This window comes from Phoca vitulina, unplaced genomic scaffold, assembly GCF_004348235.1.
Source record: "Phoca vitulina isolate PV1807 unplaced genomic scaffold, GSC_HSeal_1.0 scaffold20, whole genome shotgun sequence".
Taxonomy (NCBI): domain Eukaryota; kingdom Metazoa; phylum Chordata; class Mammalia; order Carnivora; family Phocidae; genus Phoca; species Phoca vitulina.
The window spans coordinates 1,716,970-1,736,302 of NW_022589723.1; the positions used below are offsets into that span (position 1 = coordinate 1,716,970).

Genomic DNA, 19,333 nt, shown 5'->3' on the forward strand with positions numbered 1-19,333 from the left:
ATTTTGACTATTCTTCAAGCAAAGTAGCCCAGACTCCTAGAGGAGCACAATTATATAGAAGCACATGGTTAAATGGGAATGAGAGTGTGGTTATGAGAACAATGTCTTAGGGAGGGATCAAGAAATGGAGGGTAAAAGGGTCAACTCAAAACATAAGACACTTATGGGACATGCATTTTTTTTTCAGCTAGGCAAGTTTTGGATGTGGTAAATAAATGTTTTTATCTGGAGAAGAGCTATGGAGATGATAAAAAGGTGGTTATAACAGATAATACTTTGTTATTCTGCAGACAGAGGAGAGATGGAGAGGGAGAACAGAACAGTGGTGACAGAATTCATCCTCCTTGGTCTAACCCAGTCTCAACATGCTCAACTCCTGGTCTTTGTGCTAGTCTTAGTTTTCTATCTCATCATCCTCCCTGGAAATTTCCTTATCATCCTCACCATCAGATCAGACCCTGGCCTCACAGCCCCCCTCTACTTCTTTCTGGGCAACTTGGCTTTCCTAGATGCATCCTATTCCTTCATTGTGGCTCCCAGGATGCTGGTGGACTTCCTCTCTGAGAAGAAAATAATCTCCTACAGAGGCTGCATCACTCAGCTCTTTTTCTTGCACTTCCTGGGGGCAGGGGAGATGTTTCTTCTTGTTGTGATGGCCTTTGACCGCTACATCGCCATCTGTCATCCTTTGCACTATTCCACTGTCATGAACCCTAGAGTCTGCTACACCTTGCTGTTGGCTCTGTGGCTTGGGGGCTTTACTCATTCCATTGTACAAGCAGCCCTTATTCTCCGCTTGCCCTTCTGTGGCCCAAACCAGCTAGATAACTTCTTCTGTGATGTGCCACAGGTCATCAAGCTGGCCTGCACAGACACTTTCGTGGTGGAGCTCCTGATGGTCTCTAACAGTGGCCTGCTCACCCTGCTGTGCTTCCTGGGACTTCTGGCCTCCTATGCAGTCATCCTCTGCCGTGTGAAGGGACATTCCTCTGAAGGGAAGAATAAGGCTCTTTCCACATGTACCACACACATTATCATTGTGTTTCTGATGTTTGGACCTGCCATCTTCATCTATACTCGCCCATTCAGAGCCTTCCCAGCTGACAAAGTGGTTTCTCTCTTTCACACAGTCATCTTTCCTTTGATGAACCCTGTGATTTATACCCTTCGCAACCAGGAAGTGAAAGCTTCCATGAAGAAGTTACTGAATCGTCACATGGTTTGCTGAATGAAATAGAAGAATGAGACAAGCAACAAAGGAGAAAATACAGTTGGAATTAATTAAACCACTTATTCATTAATGCACTGAATCATTCAGTCATTTTAGCAAATACTACATTTATTAAGTATTTGCAATTTTCAGGCGCTATTCTAGCTATGTGAATAAGGCAGGTAAGATTCCAGGTCTCTTGGGGTCATATACAGGTAGATAAACACAGATTAAACTATTAAATTGAAAACAACCCATAATATCCAAAAGAGATAGTGCTCTGAAGCAAATAAAAAATAGTGTTATGATAGAGTTTGACTGGGAGATGGTAGTTACTTTGCTTTTGGTTGTTAAGCAAGGTTTTTTAGAGTGGTGATTAGCTGATATCCAGACAACCTGAAAGAAACACCCATGGAATTACATGGGGACAGGAAATTCTAGAAAGAGAGGATGACCAGTACAAGGGTACAAAGATCTTATGAATTGGTACATTTCAAGACCACAAAAAGGAATGTAGTAGCTTGCCAAAATGTTGATATATGTAAATAAGTATGTACAAAATACTGACTGTACAAAAAATAGTATGATGTATTGTTGGGGTTGTGTGTGTGTATATATATATGTGTGTGTATACATATATATATATGTATATATATGTAAATGCATGACAATAGTCCTGTAAAATGAATGACATGTAATAGGATTATTATTAATATGGTTGGATTAAAATTTGATTTCTTTTTTTTTTTAAGATTTTATTTATTTATTTGATAGAGAGCACAAGTAGGCAGAGCAGTAGACAGAGGGAGAGGGAGAAGCAGACTCCCCGCCGAGCAGGGAGCCCGATGTGGGGCTTGATCCCAGGACTCCGGGATCATGACCTGAGCTGAAGGCAGACACTTAATCGACTGAGCCACCCAGGCACCCTAAAATTTGCTTTCTTGTCAGATGTTTTATATTTATATTTTTCACATTTTCTGCTTCATTTTGGTTAATTGGAAAAGGCAAGGAAACAGATTCTTTCATAGAGTCTCCAGAAAGAAATGCAACTCTGCCAACACTCTGAGTGTAGCCCAGTGAGACTTGGATCAGACTTCTGACTTAAAGAATTGTAAGATAATAAATTTTTGCTGGGGCGCCTGGATGGCTCAGTCATTAAGCGTCTGCCTTCAGCTCAGGTCATGATCCCAGGGTCCTGGGATCGAGCCCCGCATCGAGCTCCCTGCTCAGCGGGAATCCTGCTTCTCCCGCTCCCACCCCCCCTGCTTGTGTTCCCTCTCTCTCGCTGTGTCTCTCTCTGTCAAATAAATAAATAAAATCTTTAAAAAATTTTTTTCTTGCTATTTTAAGTCACTAAGTTTGTGGTAATTTGTTAACAGTTAAAGAGTAAATTGATATAACACAGTCTGGTTAACTAGGAACATATTAAAGTAGTTTTTCTTTCACTATCCTTTTACTTTTCATCTATGTAGGTCTTTATTATTAATGGTGGTTTCTTGTATGCAACATATATCTATCTAATACAATAATCTCTGCCTTTAAATAGGTTATTAGTTCCTTTATATATATCATTATAGACACGTTTCAGTTAAAATTGACAATGTTTTTATTTTATATTTGTTTCATTTGTTTTTTGTTCAGTTTTGTCTTTTTTATGTATTTTATTGGATACTTGAGTGTTACTTATATTTTCTTTCTACTTATTATTTAGTTAAATTTTTTCATATTAATAATCTTGACCTCTTAGCTATCTTTTTCTTGAGGTTTTTAGTGTTTATTTTAGGGTTACAAATACATACTGAACATTTTACTGTATCACAGTCTAACATCAATATTATATCTTTCCCGGTATCATATAAGAAAGTTACAACAGTATACTTCCATTCACTTTCTCTTGGCCCTGGTGTTTGTGTTGTTTTATATTAATGTCTACTATTATCTATTGAGATAATATATTCAACAATATATTGTTATTACTTTTGCTGTGTATGGTCATTTACCTTTTAAAGAGATGTATATAATAAAAATTATTTTTATTCTCCTCATGCTTCATTTTGTATAGTGCTATTGCTATGTCTTCATGTTCACTAATCTTTTCTTCTTCAATGTCATCTCTGTAAGTAATACCATCCAATGGATTTTTTTCACCTCAGAAATAGGATAGTTCAACTCCACATTACAATTTGGATTAAAAAAAAATCTTCCATGATCCTACTTAAACATTGTATAGTAGAAGTACTACCTCTTCAGGTGATCAAGGTAAATTACCCTTTATAAGATGGTAACACCTTTCTTTGCCTTTATGTCTCTGGGAAAGAAAATTGAAAAGTGATTGAGCCTGAGGTTAATAGAAATCTTACTGCATCACTGGTGAAAACATATTCCAGAATTTCTGGAACTAGAGAGCCTGAAGCTGTGGAAAAAGAAAGCATAAATTCTACATGTGTTTTACAGGGAATGAAGAATGGGGAATATCCTATAAAAACCTGCAGATTGTTCTATTGGGAACAAATTACATATAATGTCATTAAATAAGAGTGTACACTACATCCTAGAGGATGCCATCCCAAGATAGCAGGATATAATTTTAAAATTGTGATGCGCTATAGTCAGTCTTAGTATGAAAGAACACAAACATGAAGAACAGCTCCATCTCGACAGTCAGTTGAAGTTCTATGGTCACATGATCCATTCCTATGTGGGCATAGCAGAACGGCAGGAGCTGATTTCCAATTCATGTATAGTTCTCTGCTGCACATGGCATAGCCATGCTACATAATCTTATGAAACTACATTATGATTCTCCTATTAGGATATGGAAAACCTTATAAATGGTCTATTTCCCAGCATAGGTAACTTTAATACTGTAAAATTTGCCTGGACATATGGCCCTAGTGGTAAGTAAGGCTCCTTTCACTCTGTACTGTATCTGCTAACATGCCTTTCCTGAACTAAGTTCACAAAAACTAGAACCCTCATGTCAATCAATAAATAAGTAATATATACACGTTGGAATATACTGCCTCTAGAACTTGGAGAGGACTACCAGACATTATGTTTTTTTCTTAGTGGTATAATGACTGAGGTACAAGATGCAATACTTTAACTTTTAAGCTGATGTCTCAGCATACTTGCCCTATATAAACTCCCCTAAAAATTCGCAAATGTGGCAGGACCCTGCCATCTTCAATGAATGAGGTTTTCGTCCTCACACTTTATCCTTCACAGTGACTTAATCTGGGAGGAGAAAATGTTGTTTTCCTTATGCCCTATCTTAGGAATATTGAAAATTTCACTTAACATCCCTATAAGTAACTGTATATCACATGTCCTTGACTAAAATTGTTGGTCTGCTAGTAATCAACCATGATTACGGTGTTATAGTTAAATTAGATAGAGGTTTATTTTCTAGTGTAAAATAAATCATAGTATCTTAGTCCAATGTTTGTATAGTAGTACCACAGTATCACCAGAAACTCCAAAACCTCCTGTGTGTGTGGTCTTTTTAAAATAATTTGTCACAAAATGTCTGTAAAAATTCCACACACCACACTTCTATTCCAGAAAGACTGAATAATAAAAGGATGTGTGCCATTATAGGTCCATTTTCCTTCCAATCCATTCTTTTTATTTCTATAAATTTGCTTTGTATTATAGGCAGCCCTTATCCATGAAGACTGAATTTCCAGGACCCTAAGTCACTTGACCTCCACAGAGTTACAAATGAGTGTCACTGTTAGATTAACATAGGGTGGGAGGAAAGGACAACAAAGAACACACACACATGCACACACACACTCTCACACTGCCTTAGCCCAAACATCTGCAGTACTTCTGTGGCTCACTCTGGAACTCAGCAACACTTCCATGGCTCTAGCTCTCCTAGTGAAATGGGCCACAACACTTCTGACTTCTGTATATAAGCTGTTTTAACCAGAATAATGGTCTCCCAAAGAATTCCACACCCTAATCATGGAACTTGTGAATATGTTACCTTACATGGCAAAAAGAACTTTGCAGATATGATTGTTTATAAACGTTGAGATGGGGAGATTTTCCTGGATAATCTGGGTGGACTCAATCTAATGCATGAGTATTTAAAAGCATTGAAACTTTCATGGATCCAGAGAAAGAAAAAAGAATCCAGGAAGGATGAAACTTGAGGAGGCTTCAATGCACTCTTTCTGGCTTTGAAGAGGAAGAAGACATGACCAAGGAATATAGGCAATGCATAGAAAGTGAGAATAATCCCTAACTAAAAATCAGCAAGGAAATGGAGATGATATTCTACAACCACCTGGAACTAAAGTTGGCCCATAGCCAGCATGAGTCTGGGAGCAGTTTCACCCTCAAAGCTTCCAGTAAGGAATACTGTCCTGCCAACAACTTGATTGTATTTCAGTGAGACCAATGTTGGATTTTGGACATACACAGCTATGAGATAATAAATTTGGTTGGATGAGGCCTCCATGTTTATGGAAGTTTTTCAAGGGAGAAGAAGAAAATGAATACATGACCACACCCTTGGACTATGGTACGACTGCATCTTCTTTTACCCCTCCAGCTTAGATTTGGTGGGAACTTACAGCTGATGCTCATCTTTGCTTTCCCTGAACATTTCCTGTTAGCAACTCAGATATTTTGTCACTTGAGTAATTGCTTAACATCCTTCTGTTTGTACAATACAACATTTAACTGATAGCATTAAACTATAAGCATTTATAGTACTTAATATTAATATAAAAACTCACACTTTTCCAATTAGACCTGAAAAAATATGGAGTTGGGGAGAGGGAAAGACATAACCCTCCCAGGAGTCAGCCCCTATAAAGAATTTTCACCAAGTAGCTGCCAGATAATACTGTTTACTTTCATGGTATTGGCCACTTTTACTTGCAAGGAAGGCTGCACAATGTCATTTAATGAATTCAGGTGTCTGTTACTAATGAAGAATGGGAGAAGGCTACTCAGCAGTCTCTGGTACATGGTCTGGACTCATTGCTAAACTGGTGAGGAAAATGAAGAACTGTGATTGGCTCAGGGTAGTGAGATGCAGCTTTGTGGATAGGTCTGGAGACTCCATGGAAGTGCACAGACACCTGATCCCAAGAAAATGAGCTTTCTTTTTCAAGAAAGAAGGAAAGGTCATGGTTGGGAAACTAACAAGTTCTGCCATAGCCAGTTATCATCACTGTTATGCAACATGCTCTAAAATTCTAGTTAATGCAATAAGGCACAAGAAATGTATTAGAAAAAAATATGTTATTAATGTTTGTAGATTATTTTATAAGTAACCTAAAACAAAGAAGACAATGAACTGGGAAAAAATTACAAATGATACCATTTACCACTTAAATATGTAAAAAATGCAAACAAGAGCATTAAAATCAATTATGATAAAGAAAAAGATCACATTAGGTAAAGCATCAAGGTAGAAAATAGGCAAAATTACTTATAAGAAGGTGGCGCCTGGGTGGCTCAGTCGTTAAGCGTCTGCCTTCGGCTCAGGTCATGATCCCGGAGTCCTGGGATCGAGCCCCGCATCGGGCTCCCTGCTCTGCGGGAAGCCTGCTTCTCCCTCTCCCACTCCCCCTGCTTGTGTTCTCTCTCTCGCTGTGTATCTCTCTCTGTCAAATAAATAAACAAAATCTTTAAAAAAAAAAATTACTTATAACAAAAAATGAGTTACAAAAAAATGTGTTGATAATGAAGATGAGAAAATTTTATGGTGTCATAAGTAGGCAGACAAATATTTAGAGGGAAATTTTTGGATGAAAGACTCAATTTTGTAATTCTGTTCATTTTTTCTACATTTCTTACAAGTTTAATACTGTGATATTGAAATGTCAGTGGAACTTGCTTTAACTTTAGAAAATAAATCTAACTTAGAATAAAAGCATATGAAACTAGCCAAGAAAACTGTGAATGAATAAAGCAGTGAGAGCAGACTTGCTCTTCCATACATTAAATATACTGTAAACATAATGAGTGGTAAAATACATAATACCTCCTCAAAAATTATCAGGGAAGAAAAAGAGTAAATGAGCACACCTGAAAAAGAGCCTGATCTATCAGCAAACTTAAAAGTTACAAAGAACGCATAACAAATTCTTAGTGGAAAGAATTATTATTTAATTGCAAAGATGAAAAATTATCTCACATTATCAATAAATTCTAGACAGATTAGAGTTTAAATGTGAAAATTTCAGCCTTAACACAATTTAGAATTAAAATAATCTAGAATATTTATATTTTCCTACATTTCATATTTATCAATGCTTACTGTAGAAATCAAACTACAACAAAAGAATGAACATCATACAAAATTCTCATAATTCAACTCTAGTCCTCTTTCCACTGACCACCTGAGTACTGAAAATTGTCTTTAAAGTATTATCAATTTTATGGATGAAAAATGGTGTCTCATTTCTGTAAAGTCAAAAGTGTATTTTAACATCCTAATTACTTTTTTTTACTACTAGTCTCTCAGGAATTTAAAACAATCAAATGAGTTTCCTCCTTTGGGCCTTCTACCAAGGGATACATTGATATACTGCTGTCTTTTGAAGTTCAGAGCAGAAAATAAAATCACTGGATGATGAAGATTAAGCATCCATTTCATACTGATGTTACTTCTGAAGTCCAAGTGCAAACTGGTAGGTTACATAATCCTGACCTGTTACTCTACCTTACATACCACATCTATCTCATTATTTTCATTAATAACCTTAAATGTGTCCATAAGTGATAAGTACAAATGCCAAAAAGATAACTAAAGGGAGGGCTGAAAGGGGAAAATTAAACTGGAATATACCTGATTTTGTCACAACTGGAAAAAAAATACAAAAATCAGAAACACTATACAAATGATTACTAGAAATTAAGATAATAGTGCAGCAATCCAGGCCAAGTAAATTATTCTTAGAGAAAAGAAATCTAGGTATGTTCAAATTGTTTGGCTATCCTTATCAGGTTGAATGATTTTATTCTTTGAATTATATGTAACAGAAAGAGAAAATTCCTTTGTTATTTTTAGCAATGTAATATTTTAAGAGAGATAAATGATAGAAATGCAAGGATAAAGTGCCTGATTCATGACTTTGAAAATCATAGAATATCACCACTCATAAAATATTTATGCTATCATTATATTCGTTAGGAATTATTAGAAAAACATAAGAGAAAATTCAACTTTCCTATGGCAACAGTCTGAAAATGGCCAAGTAGTTAAACACTTTTAAGCTGAAAACAAATATAGAGATAGCATCTTGTCTAGGACTCTCTCTGCCAGACCCATGTGCACCTGCAAATGTACTTATTGCATACTTCAGACAAATACAGAAGGTCCAGGAGCTATATCTTAGGTAAAATCATTGTCTTACAGCAAGGGTATGAAGCACAAAGAAGAAATACACATTCACATCTGTGAATGAGAACTAACAAAGATTTCCATTTTCAGTTCTATTTCCTTGTGAAAGAAGGAAGTTTTTATGCTACTCTGAATGATGGTGTCAAACATAATGGGAGATTATGGGCCATTTTCAATAACTGTGTGTCTTAGTGATAATAACTATATATAGAAAAGAGAATATGACTAAATGCTTATTATAGTTATCAAAATATACTATATTTTTTTAAAAATTTGAACTGTGTAACTAAAAGTTTAAAATGTACCCTGAAACCATGTATATTCTATTTTCTTTTCTGACAATCTGCATTAGGCCTGGGTCTATGCTCTCATAAAAGCAAGGAAAGGACTGGACATGAACAACAAGCCTGGAATAAGACTGGAATAAGAGCTAAAATCAGACAAATAATGAACAGCTTAAATAGGTGGATTTATATAGATTGAGCACTGACCTATTCCCTTTAAATGTGTGCATTTTTTAATAGTCCATTTCGCTTAGCAGAATCCACCTAAGGCAGTAACATAATATCCATGACTTTTTTCCATCCTTGACAAAGTTAAAGGTTAAAGGAACTTCAAGGAAAATAATTGTTGAGGGTGGATAGGCCCAAGGAAGCTAAGTAACCCAAGATGGTACTCTGTTCAAACAGTACATCATATTTAAAAATTTTTTAAGTCATGTTTACAAAGGTAAATGATTCACCTTACTCTTTACCCCCCACTAATGGAGGAAAGAGGAACAAGACTACAATGGTAAAGTTCACTAGTCTTAATAATAGTGATTTAGGTGTGTCTATATTCATGTATATGAAAATATACAACTTAAAAACAAATAGATAAAAATGGTTTTTTGATCCAATTTTGCAACAACTGGATAAGAATGCACAGATGGGATACACTTGATGTCTGATCAAATGAACTGAAGGGATAAGCAATATGTAGATGAGCATCTATGTAGTTTTGAGAATCAATCTGGGTCATTCAATTCTAAAAACCTTAATCTTTCTTCAGTAATAGGCTTTAATCTCAGTTAATAATATAACTGTCTCCATACTCAACCTTCTAACAACAATATGCTCATGGTCTGTAATCAGTTCTATTTAAGAAGCATAATGCAGATTATGTGATTTCAGCAATATTTAATATGGAAAACTTTTTAAAGATTTTATTTATTTGAGAGAGAGAGAGTAAGCAGAGGGAGAGGGAGAAAGAATTGGAAGATGTCTCCATGGGCTCAGCGCAAGCCTCCAGGGGGCTCAATCCCACCATTCATGAGATCATGACCTGAGCTGAAACCAAGAGCTGGATGCTTAACTGACTGAGCCACCCAGGTGCCCCTAACATGGCAAACTTTTTACTGCATACTGAGAATGTCACAAAAATGTGTCAGTAAATGCACTTCCTGAAAAAGATAAAAATCTATTTTGCTGATGCCTTCCAAAACTCTTTTCTATCTTTCTAATAAGTGTTCACACACAGTCTGATCTGCAGCTGAACAAGAAGGGAGAGGTTTTCTCAAATGTCCAACTGACCTTGCCCCTACTAACCAACACACACATTTCATTTAGTTGGCTCCATTCCCTCCACACTGTCTACTGCCATGTGGTCCTGTGAAATATCTCCTGCAAAATACCTATAAACAGTCATATTACCAACAGGGTTGTTGCCTGCATATGAGACAGGATGTAAGTAAAGATCAGGTTTACTGATTTGTCAGTCCCTATGACATCCTGTTTCTTCCGTCTTCTAGGCAATGTCTGACAAACTCATACAAAAGGATGAATGGATCTCCTGAACAACAGATCAAGTGTTTCTGAGTTCATCTTGCTGGGACTTTCCAATTCTCAAGAAATTCAAATATTCTTTTTTGCAATCTTCTTTCTTGTCTATGTAGCCATCATAGTAGGAAACCTCCTCATTGTGATCTCCGTGATAGTTGACAACCATCTTCACTCCCCCATGTATTTCTTTCTGGCAAATTTATCATTTTTTGACTTATGTCTTTCTTCTGCTGCAACTCCCAAAGTGATTGCAGACTTCCTTAGAAAACGCAAGACCATCTCCTTGTGGGGCTGCATGGCCCAGATGTTTTTTATGCACTTCTTTGGGGGTGGAGAGATGTCTCTTCTGATAGCTATGGCCATGGATAGGTATGTTGCCATATGCAAACCCTTGCACTATAAGACCATCATGAATCGCAGGGCACTCATTGTGTTTCTTCTGCTCTCGTGGGCAACTGGGTTCATACATACCACCAGCCAGATGGTTTTCACTGTAGGTTTACCTTTCTGTGGTCCTAATGCTGTGGACAGCATTTTCTGTGACTTTCCCCTGATCATCAAGCTTGCCTGCACTGACACCTATATCCTAGAACTGTTCATAATTGCAAACAGTGGACTCCTGTCCCTAGTCTGCTTCATTCTCTTGCTCATATCCTATATTGTCATGCTGGTCACCATCTGGCAGCACTCCTCCACTGCATCCTCCAAAGCAGTGTCCACACTATCTGCTCACATCACTGTGGTCACTCTCTTCTTTGGCCCTGCTATCTTCATCTATGCTTTCCCATTCAATAGTTACTCTGTAGATAAGTTTCTTTCTGTGTTTTACTCTATAATCACCCCCCTCCTTAATCCAATTATTTATACTCTGAGGAATCAGGAAATGAAAGCAGCCATTAAGAGACTCAGCAGCCAGTATCTTGGTTCCTGGCTCACTTCCTAAGTAATGTCTATAACAACTGATTTTTTTGTGTTCTCTGCCTTTTGGGGATTTTGAGTCTTACATATTTATTGGAATAATTAAAATGAAAATATTAATACTATCTATTTGCTTCTCTCAAAATTCACACAATTACTAAGGTCAGTTTTATTAAAAATCTAATGGAAAATGTTCATAGCACAGGTCCAATATGTAAATAAGTGTGCATTCATTACTTCCTTGTCTTAGAATTTAGAGGAAAAGGGGAGCCCGGGTGGCTCAGTTGGTTAAGCGACTGCCTTCGGCTCAGGTCATGATCCTGGAGTCCCGGGATCGAGTCCCACATCGGGCTCCCTGCTCAGCAGGGAGTCTGCTTCTCCCTCTGACCCTCCCCCCTCTCATGTGCTCTCTCTCTCTCTCTCTCTCTCATTCTCTCTCTCAAATAAATAAATAAAACCAAAAAAAAAATATGCCTAAAAATAAATATTTCCAACATATCTTTGAGTACTCAAATAGTTTTCTAAGAATCAATATCAACTGAAATATTAAAGATTAAAACCATGAACTGCTTAGTGTAGCTTGCTCTATCAGATCGCATGGACACTCAATGCTTTTTCAACTGAATTTCATCATTCATGAAACATTAAAAAAATATTACTGAATGGAGCACTGGGTGTTATACGCAAACAATGAATCATGGAACACTACATCAAAAACTAATGATGTAATGTATGGTGATTAACATAACATAATAAAAAAAAGAAAAAATATTACTAGGTACCAATCATTTCTAAATCAATACAGATAACATGGTTATAGATACAGACCTGGTCCCTGTTCCAGAGAGAGTAACTAAGGGGAGAGATCTATGTTAGGCGTGGTGGTCTAGAAGACCACGTTAAGGGGAGACATTTATATGAACACATTAAGAAAGCTCTAGAATTAGACATTTAAGCAGGGAAAAGAGCATTCCAGGCAAAAGGCCAGTGTACCTAGACATTGTTAAGTGAGAAAGATTTTGTATAAGTATTAAAGAGAGACCTTGGTGAAGGAGATTGAAGAATAAAAGGGAGAAGATCTATGCTGAGATTTTACAGAAAGGAAAAGACCAGAGTTTTCAGGCTAGTGGATTCCTCTTTATTATCAATATAAAGCTATTAATGTGTTTTGATAAAGGTAAAGATGGGATCCCATATATATTACGGTTTGATATATCTCTGTCCTTTTAAGTAGAGAATATAATGTAGCAAAAGTAAAAGCAGAGGGAATAGTTAGTGGACTACTTCAGATAGTAAGCCTGAGTTTATTAAATAATACAATAATATTACATAAAATAATATTTAAATATTAAATAAATAATAATACATGCGTTTGTGGAAACTGTAAAGACTTCCCAAGGCAAATAGAAAACCTAAAATTATTCGAACATCTTGGGGACCATCTCTTTTGATATCTTTTTAAAATTTTTTAAATGTCTCAGTTTTAAAAACATTTTAATATTTTTTGGGTTTTTTATTATGAAACTTTTTATTTGAGCATAGTTGAAATACATATTACATTAGTTTCAGGTGTACAACATTGTGATTTGACAAATTTATACATTATGCTATGCTCACCAGAAGTGTAGCTCCATCTGTCACCATACAAAAGTATTATAATACTACTGACTATATTCCTGATGCTGTGCCTCTTATTCCTGTGACTTGTTCTTTCCCTAACTATATGCCTGTATCTCCCATTCACCTTCACCTATTTTGCCCATCTCCTCACCTGCCTCACCTCTGGCAACCATCAGTTTTTTCTCTGTATTTATATGTCTAATTCTGCTTTTTATTTTTTAAATTCATTTGTTTTGTTTTTTAGATTCCACGTATGAGTGAAATTATATGGTATTTGTCTCTCTCTGGCTCATTTCACTTAACATAATACCCTCTAAGTCAATCCATGCTGTCGCAAATGGCAAGACTTCATTCTCTTTTACGGCTGAGTAATATTCCATTGTGTATATATACCATATCCTCCTTATCCATTCATCTAGTGATGGACACTTTGGTTGCTTCCATATCTTGACTGTTGTAAATAATGTTGCAATAAATGTAGTGGTGCATATATCTTCTCAAATTAGTGTTTTTGTTTTCTTTGGTTAAATACCCAGCAGGGGAATTACTGGATCATATTGTAATTTTTTTAAATTTTTTGAGGAATCTCCATACTGTTTTCCTCAGTGGCTGTACCAATTGCATTCTCACCAACAGAGCACAACTTTAAGTCCTCACCAACACTTGCTATGTCTTGTCTTTTTGATTCTAGCCATTCTGACATGTGTAAGGTTAAGATATGTCATTTTGGTTTTGATTTGCATTTCCCTGGTGATTAGTCATTTCAGGCATCTTTGCATGAGTCTGTTGACCATCTGTATGGCTTCTTTGGAAAAATGTCTATTCAGGTCGTCTGCCTATTTTTAATTCGATTGTTTTTTTGGTGTTGAGCTGTATAAATTTTTTACATATGTTGGATATTAACCCCTTCTTGGATATATCACTCCCAAATATTCAGTAGGTTACCTTTTTGTATTGCTGATGGTGTCCTTTGCTGTGCAAAAGCTTTACAATGTACCTTGAATATCAAACTTACATATTTTCCCTTTTTATCCCCTTCTTTATCCTTTTTAAGTATATTTGTCCTACTTTGATTTGGCCTTAGACCATGTGTTCCTAACAGTTCAACTTTCTAGGGCGCTTGGGTGGCTTAGTCGTTTCGCATCTGCCTTCGGCTCAGGTCATGATCCCAGGGTCCTGGGATTGAGCCCTGCATCAGGCTCCTGCTCCACAGGGAGCCTGCTTCTCCCTCTCCCACTCCCCCTGCTTGTGTTCCTGCTCTCGCTATCTCTCTCTCTGTCCAATAAGTAAATAAAATCTTTAAAAAAAAAAAAAACAGTTCAACTTTCTTCTGAAAAATTCTATGTGTACATTCCTTACCAACTGGTTTGGGTAATCGAGTCAGAGCACCCAATATTGTTCTAATATTATCCTTCTGATTTCTATATTTAAGAATCTTCTTGCAAACATCTCCTTAAATGCCACATTAAACCATGGCATATATTTCCTCACCATAAATATTTTTTTAAAGATTTTATTTTTTTTTATTTGATGGAGAGAGTGTGCAGGAGAGAGGCCGCAGGAGAGGAAAAAGCAGACTCCCCACTGAGTGGGGAGCCCAACGTGGGGCTGGGTCCTAGGACCCTGGCATCATGACCTGAGTTGAAGACAGACACTTAACTGCCTGAGCCACCCAAGCACCTCATCCATAAATATTTTTAAAAGGTTTATTTTTCATGGCAATTCTAATTGCTAGTGGCTATATAAGGAACTAAATTTTTAAAAAATTCTGGGGTTCAATTAAAACGTATGAGAACTCTATTAACAATGTTTGCTATGGGCTTTGGAAATGAATGTGGCACCACATTTATCATATATCTACTACCCTCACTTTCTTGTAACCTTTTCATGAGGATTTTAATCAGAGCAACATGGAATATTTATATATAAGAATAAATACAAAAAAATTTCTGTAGCATATGAACTCATCTGCAATCACATATTGTTACGGCTGTTAGCCTTTAGAATCTTACTTGCTTAATTGCATTGTTTTATAAAGGTTTTGCTACAGATCTTTCTTAATACTTTTGAGTCATCATGAAGTTCTATATAATTATAAAGGGCTAGCAAAATTCTGTATCTTTAGAATGATTGATTGCAAAAATCCACTAAGTAATCATTTATTGATTACCCTTACTCATTTATTGATTACCATGGTGAAAGAATCCTCTGCTTGCTTGCTCAAGCTCTCTCCTCTCTCTCCCTTTACATGGTAAAAGGAGATTTGTCTCTGTTAAGAACCGTTCTATGCCATGAATTTCCTTATATGCCTTGTTCAATGTGGGCACTATTCTAATTTTACTTGAATAAATGCATTCAATTACCAAATTAATCATAAATATTCAGACTGATGTAATCAAATTGATAGAATTATAATTTCCTTAAGTCTATCATCTGTAATAGATCCATTTTCTATAAATGTGCTCATCCTGGCCCAACCAAAACACTTGAGTTAGTGCAAAGCACTTACTAGAGAAAGTTCACATGGCTGATAGACTTGGGTGAATTCATAATCCACTTAAATAATAAGAGAGTAAGTCCTTGTTCTGAACTCTAGGGAACACTAGCATGTTTATTTTAATAATTCCCTTTGGGGGTGGATCACCAGTCAGCACCTTATGTATATGATTTTGTCTTTCTTTTTTACCTGCAAATAACTGTCATATATATTCATGGGGTAAAAAGATAAACAATATATATACAGGATCTCACAGTGTCTGCATGTCTTTGAAGAGACCACTCCTCAGCTAGAACTGGTAGGTTTAAATATCAGTATTAATAACAAACTGCAACTGTACACTTTAATAAAAGAAATGTGAAGTTATCATAATACATGATTTCACCTATCATAACAGAACTGAATCCATCTATATGCTGGATATATTTTATGAAAGGGCTTATAAATCTTCAAAAAAAGGCTAAATTAATAAATATAAATGTTTGCTTTTAATTTTCCAATTTTCCAAATTAAACTAAAAAATTACTTTTATAATTCTCAAGATTTTCTTCTGTTAGTTTTTTGAGACTGAGGACTACATAGTTTCAAAGCTATGTATAACTAGTATGTAGGCTCAATTACTGCATGAAATATATACCAATGATGATATTAAATCTTTATAATGAAGACAACTAGGTAATTATATCATTTATATTTCATAGAGAAAAATGCTTTCATTAACACTGTCTTGTTTACCAAGTCTTCCATAGTAAAATTCTTCTGTGGTTCTTACTGATTTGAGTATCCTTACATCATCAGAAAATGAGATAATGCTAAAGATAGAATTATGTGAATGCATATACATAGGACCTATATGTATTCAATGAAATATACAAATATATTCCATATATGTTACCCTGGGTCTCATAACAATCTGTGAGGTAGTAGTGTAGGTATCACTTCATTTTTATGGAAAAAAAATCAATGTTCAAAAGTTAAGAGTATATTCCTCTAGTAAATGCTGAGGCCAGGACTAGAATTTAAATCTTCATTCTTGATTCAGTTTTTTTTTAAACTCTGATAGTTAAGCTAAATATTTCATGAACTATTAAACCAAAAAAATGGAAATTCAGAGTAGATTTTCCACATTCTGTTTTGGTGCTCCAGGACTAGAACGTGGTGTAAGTATGTGCTTTTATGACTGTATGTATGAGTCTAGTTCTGTGTGTTTGGTGTACATAACTAATAGTTTTGTGTTTTTTTTTTTAAGGAAGAAAAGAAAGGGGGGGAAAAAGCTGGGAGCAAAAGATCTAAATCATAATGAAAAGTAGATAAAAGTGAGCCAACAGTATCAGGTCAATCTGGAAATATATACAGAGTTCAAGTGTATGAGCCAAGGTAAGAGTCAAGTCAGTCTGCACACAAGTGTGATACTGTGTCAGAGGAAAGCACTAGATAAAAAGATGATAAGCATTTAGGAGCCAAGGAAACATAAAAACTATTTGTCAAACGTTTGTTGGTTGTTCAGAGACCATCTATACACACAGTGTAAAGGGACAAGAAAGAAAACTCCAGTCAAGAACCCAGCAACAATAGATTCAGGAGAACAGGCAAAAAGGCTCAGCAGTGGAGGTCATGAGTTTTGTTCAGAAATCAAAGTATTAGATACACAGCACTATTCAGAAGAAGGAGGAAGAGGAGGAGGGCAACAATGACGAGGACAGAGGAGGGTGAGGGGAGGAAGGAAGAAAGAAGAATAAAAGAAATAAGGAAGGAAGAAAGAATAAAAGAAAGAAGGGAAGGAGTGAGGAAGGAAAGAAGGGAGGGGGAGAGAAAAAGAGAGAAAGAAGTAAAGAAAGAAACTTGGACACTGAGAAACATTTATGGTCTTGTCCGAAAACTTCCTAGGAAGGTTGCTTTATTATAACTTTGGGGACAATAAGGAATAAGTGAAATCATTGGTACTACTCTTTGGGATAAAAGAGAGGGGAGGGACACCTGGGTGGCTCATTTGGTTAAGCGTCTGCCTTCGGCTCAGGGTCCTGGGATCGAGTCCTGCATCAGGCTCCTTGCTGAGCAGGGAGCCCACTTCTCCCTCTACCTGCCACTCCCCTTGCTTGTACTCACTCTTTCTCTCTCTCTCCCCCTCTGACTAATAAAAAGTAAAATCTTAAAAAGAGAGAGAGAGAGAGGGGTGATAATACAGTATAGCTGATAGAGAAATTACCCTAAAGCAATTTGCTGAAAAGTATATCAACTTCCATGCACCTGAGTATTTTAAATTAGGGAGGGGGAAAGAGGCAAAAGATCAAATCATTTGACTAATGGTCATTTGGCTTTTTTACTCATTGGCCTATTGAACTCATGGTTTATAAACTCATAAACTCATCATAGAAACAACAAATCACTGTGGAGATGCACTCTATGCCTGCAAACTCTGTTTACAAATTTTTACAATGAATTTCTTATCTTTTGTGCCTTTCTGGCTGAAAATAAATTTGTTAATGTGAATGAATGTTGCTTTAATTAATAAATTAAATGTATTTTTCAGAAATGTTCATCTTTTCTCTTTCTATAGGAATCAAATACTTTCTCTATGTCTATATCTTCAAAACTCTCAGTTTAAATTATCACTTTTTCCAGATTTTCTACATTTTAATGACTTTCTGAAAACCCCTACATAGACTAGATGGATATGATGAATAGCTCAATATCTGAGTTTGTATTGTTAGGACTCACCAACACTTGGCAACTTGAGATTTTCTTTTTTTCGTATTTTCGTTGGCCTATGCAGCAATTGTGGCAGGAAACCTTCTCATCGTGGTCACTGTAACCTTTGACTCACTTCTGTACTCCACACCAATGTACTTCCTCCTTGGAAATCTCTCCTTCCTGGATATGTCTATTTCCACAATCACAACCCCTAAGATGGTCACAGATTTCCTCAGGGAGAATAAAACTATTTCTTTGTGGGGCTGTATGGCTCAGATGTTCTTCCTCCACTTTTTAGGTGGCAGTGAGATGACTCTTCTCATAGTTATGGCTGTTGATCGGTATATTGCAATATGCAAACCTCTTCACTACACATCCATCATGAATCGCCGGGTCCTCGTGGGCTCTGTGCTGCTATCATGGGCATTTTGTGCATACGATGAGCCAGATGATTTTTACTATCACCTTGTCCTTCTGTGGCCACAATATAGGGGACAATATTTTTTGTGACCTTCCTCTAGTTCTAAAACTTGCCTGCACTGAGACCTATGTTCTGGAGTTACTGGTAATTGCTGACAGTGGTCTGTTGTCTTTCATCTGCTTCATACTCCTGCTCATTTCCTGTACTGTCATTCTGGTAACTGTCCAACGTCAATCCTCTGGTGGACTCTCCAAGGCTCTGTCCACATTGTCTGCTCACATTACGGTGGTCACTCTGTTTTTTGGGCCATGTATCTTCATTTATGCTTGGCCATTCAGTAGTTTTTCAGGGGATAAATTTCTTTCTGTGTTTTATTCGGTTATCACACCCTTACTGAACCCCATTATCTACACTCTGAGGAACCAGGAAATGAAAGCAGCCATGAATAGACTGAGGACCCAACACATCAGATCCAGACAGGCCTTCTAGGTAACAATCATGATGATGAAGCTTTTTAGTGCAAAACCCATGTACAATACATCTCAGAATAAGTTGATATTAATTTATTTTGTAGATTTTTTTAAATATTCATAATATATATTGAAATTATCAAACGTTCCATCATTACATTTCTATAACATGTTTGGTGTTATTGGAAGAATGATTATTTTAATTAGCATTCAATTCACTTAGGGTTAATACTTTTTAATGTAATAAAGAATTAAATAGAAAAAAACTGACTCACAAACTATAGCTGGAAACCGAGAAATGTCCAAGACTAAATTTC

General features: G+C 36.2%; 2 protein-coding genes and 1 pseudogene across 2 annotated transcripts; all 3 read left to right on the forward strand.

The window, feature by feature from the left end:
- Window positions 1-301: 301 nt before the first annotated feature.
- On the forward strand, window positions 302-1,228 carry LOC116640802 (olfactory receptor 4N5). Its single transcript, XM_032418049.1, has one exon. The coding sequence runs from the start codon at window positions 302-304 to the stop codon at window positions 1,226-1,228; it is 927 nt and encodes a 308-aa protein (XP_032273940.1).
- Window positions 1,229-10,400: 9,172 nt separating this feature from the next.
- On the forward strand, window positions 10,401-11,342 carry LOC116640471 (olfactory receptor 4K13-like). Its single transcript, XM_032417519.1, has one exon. The coding sequence runs from the start codon at window positions 10,401-10,403 to the stop codon at window positions 11,340-11,342; it is 942 nt and encodes a 313-aa protein (XP_032273410.1).
- A 6,760-nt stretch (window positions 11,343-18,102) lies between these two features.
- LOC116640515 lies at window positions 18,103-19,035 on the forward strand (annotated as a pseudogene).
- The last annotated feature ends 298 nt before the right edge of the window (window positions 19,036-19,333 follow it).

Coding starts and splice junctions, on each gene's coding strand:
- LOC116640471 (XM_032417519.1), top strand. CDS start 10,401: ATGGATCTCCTGAACAACAGATCAAGTGTTTCTGAGTTCATCTTGCTG.
- LOC116640802 (XM_032418049.1), top strand. CDS start 302: ATGGAGAGGGAGAACAGAACAGTGGTGACAGAATTCATCCTCCTTGGT.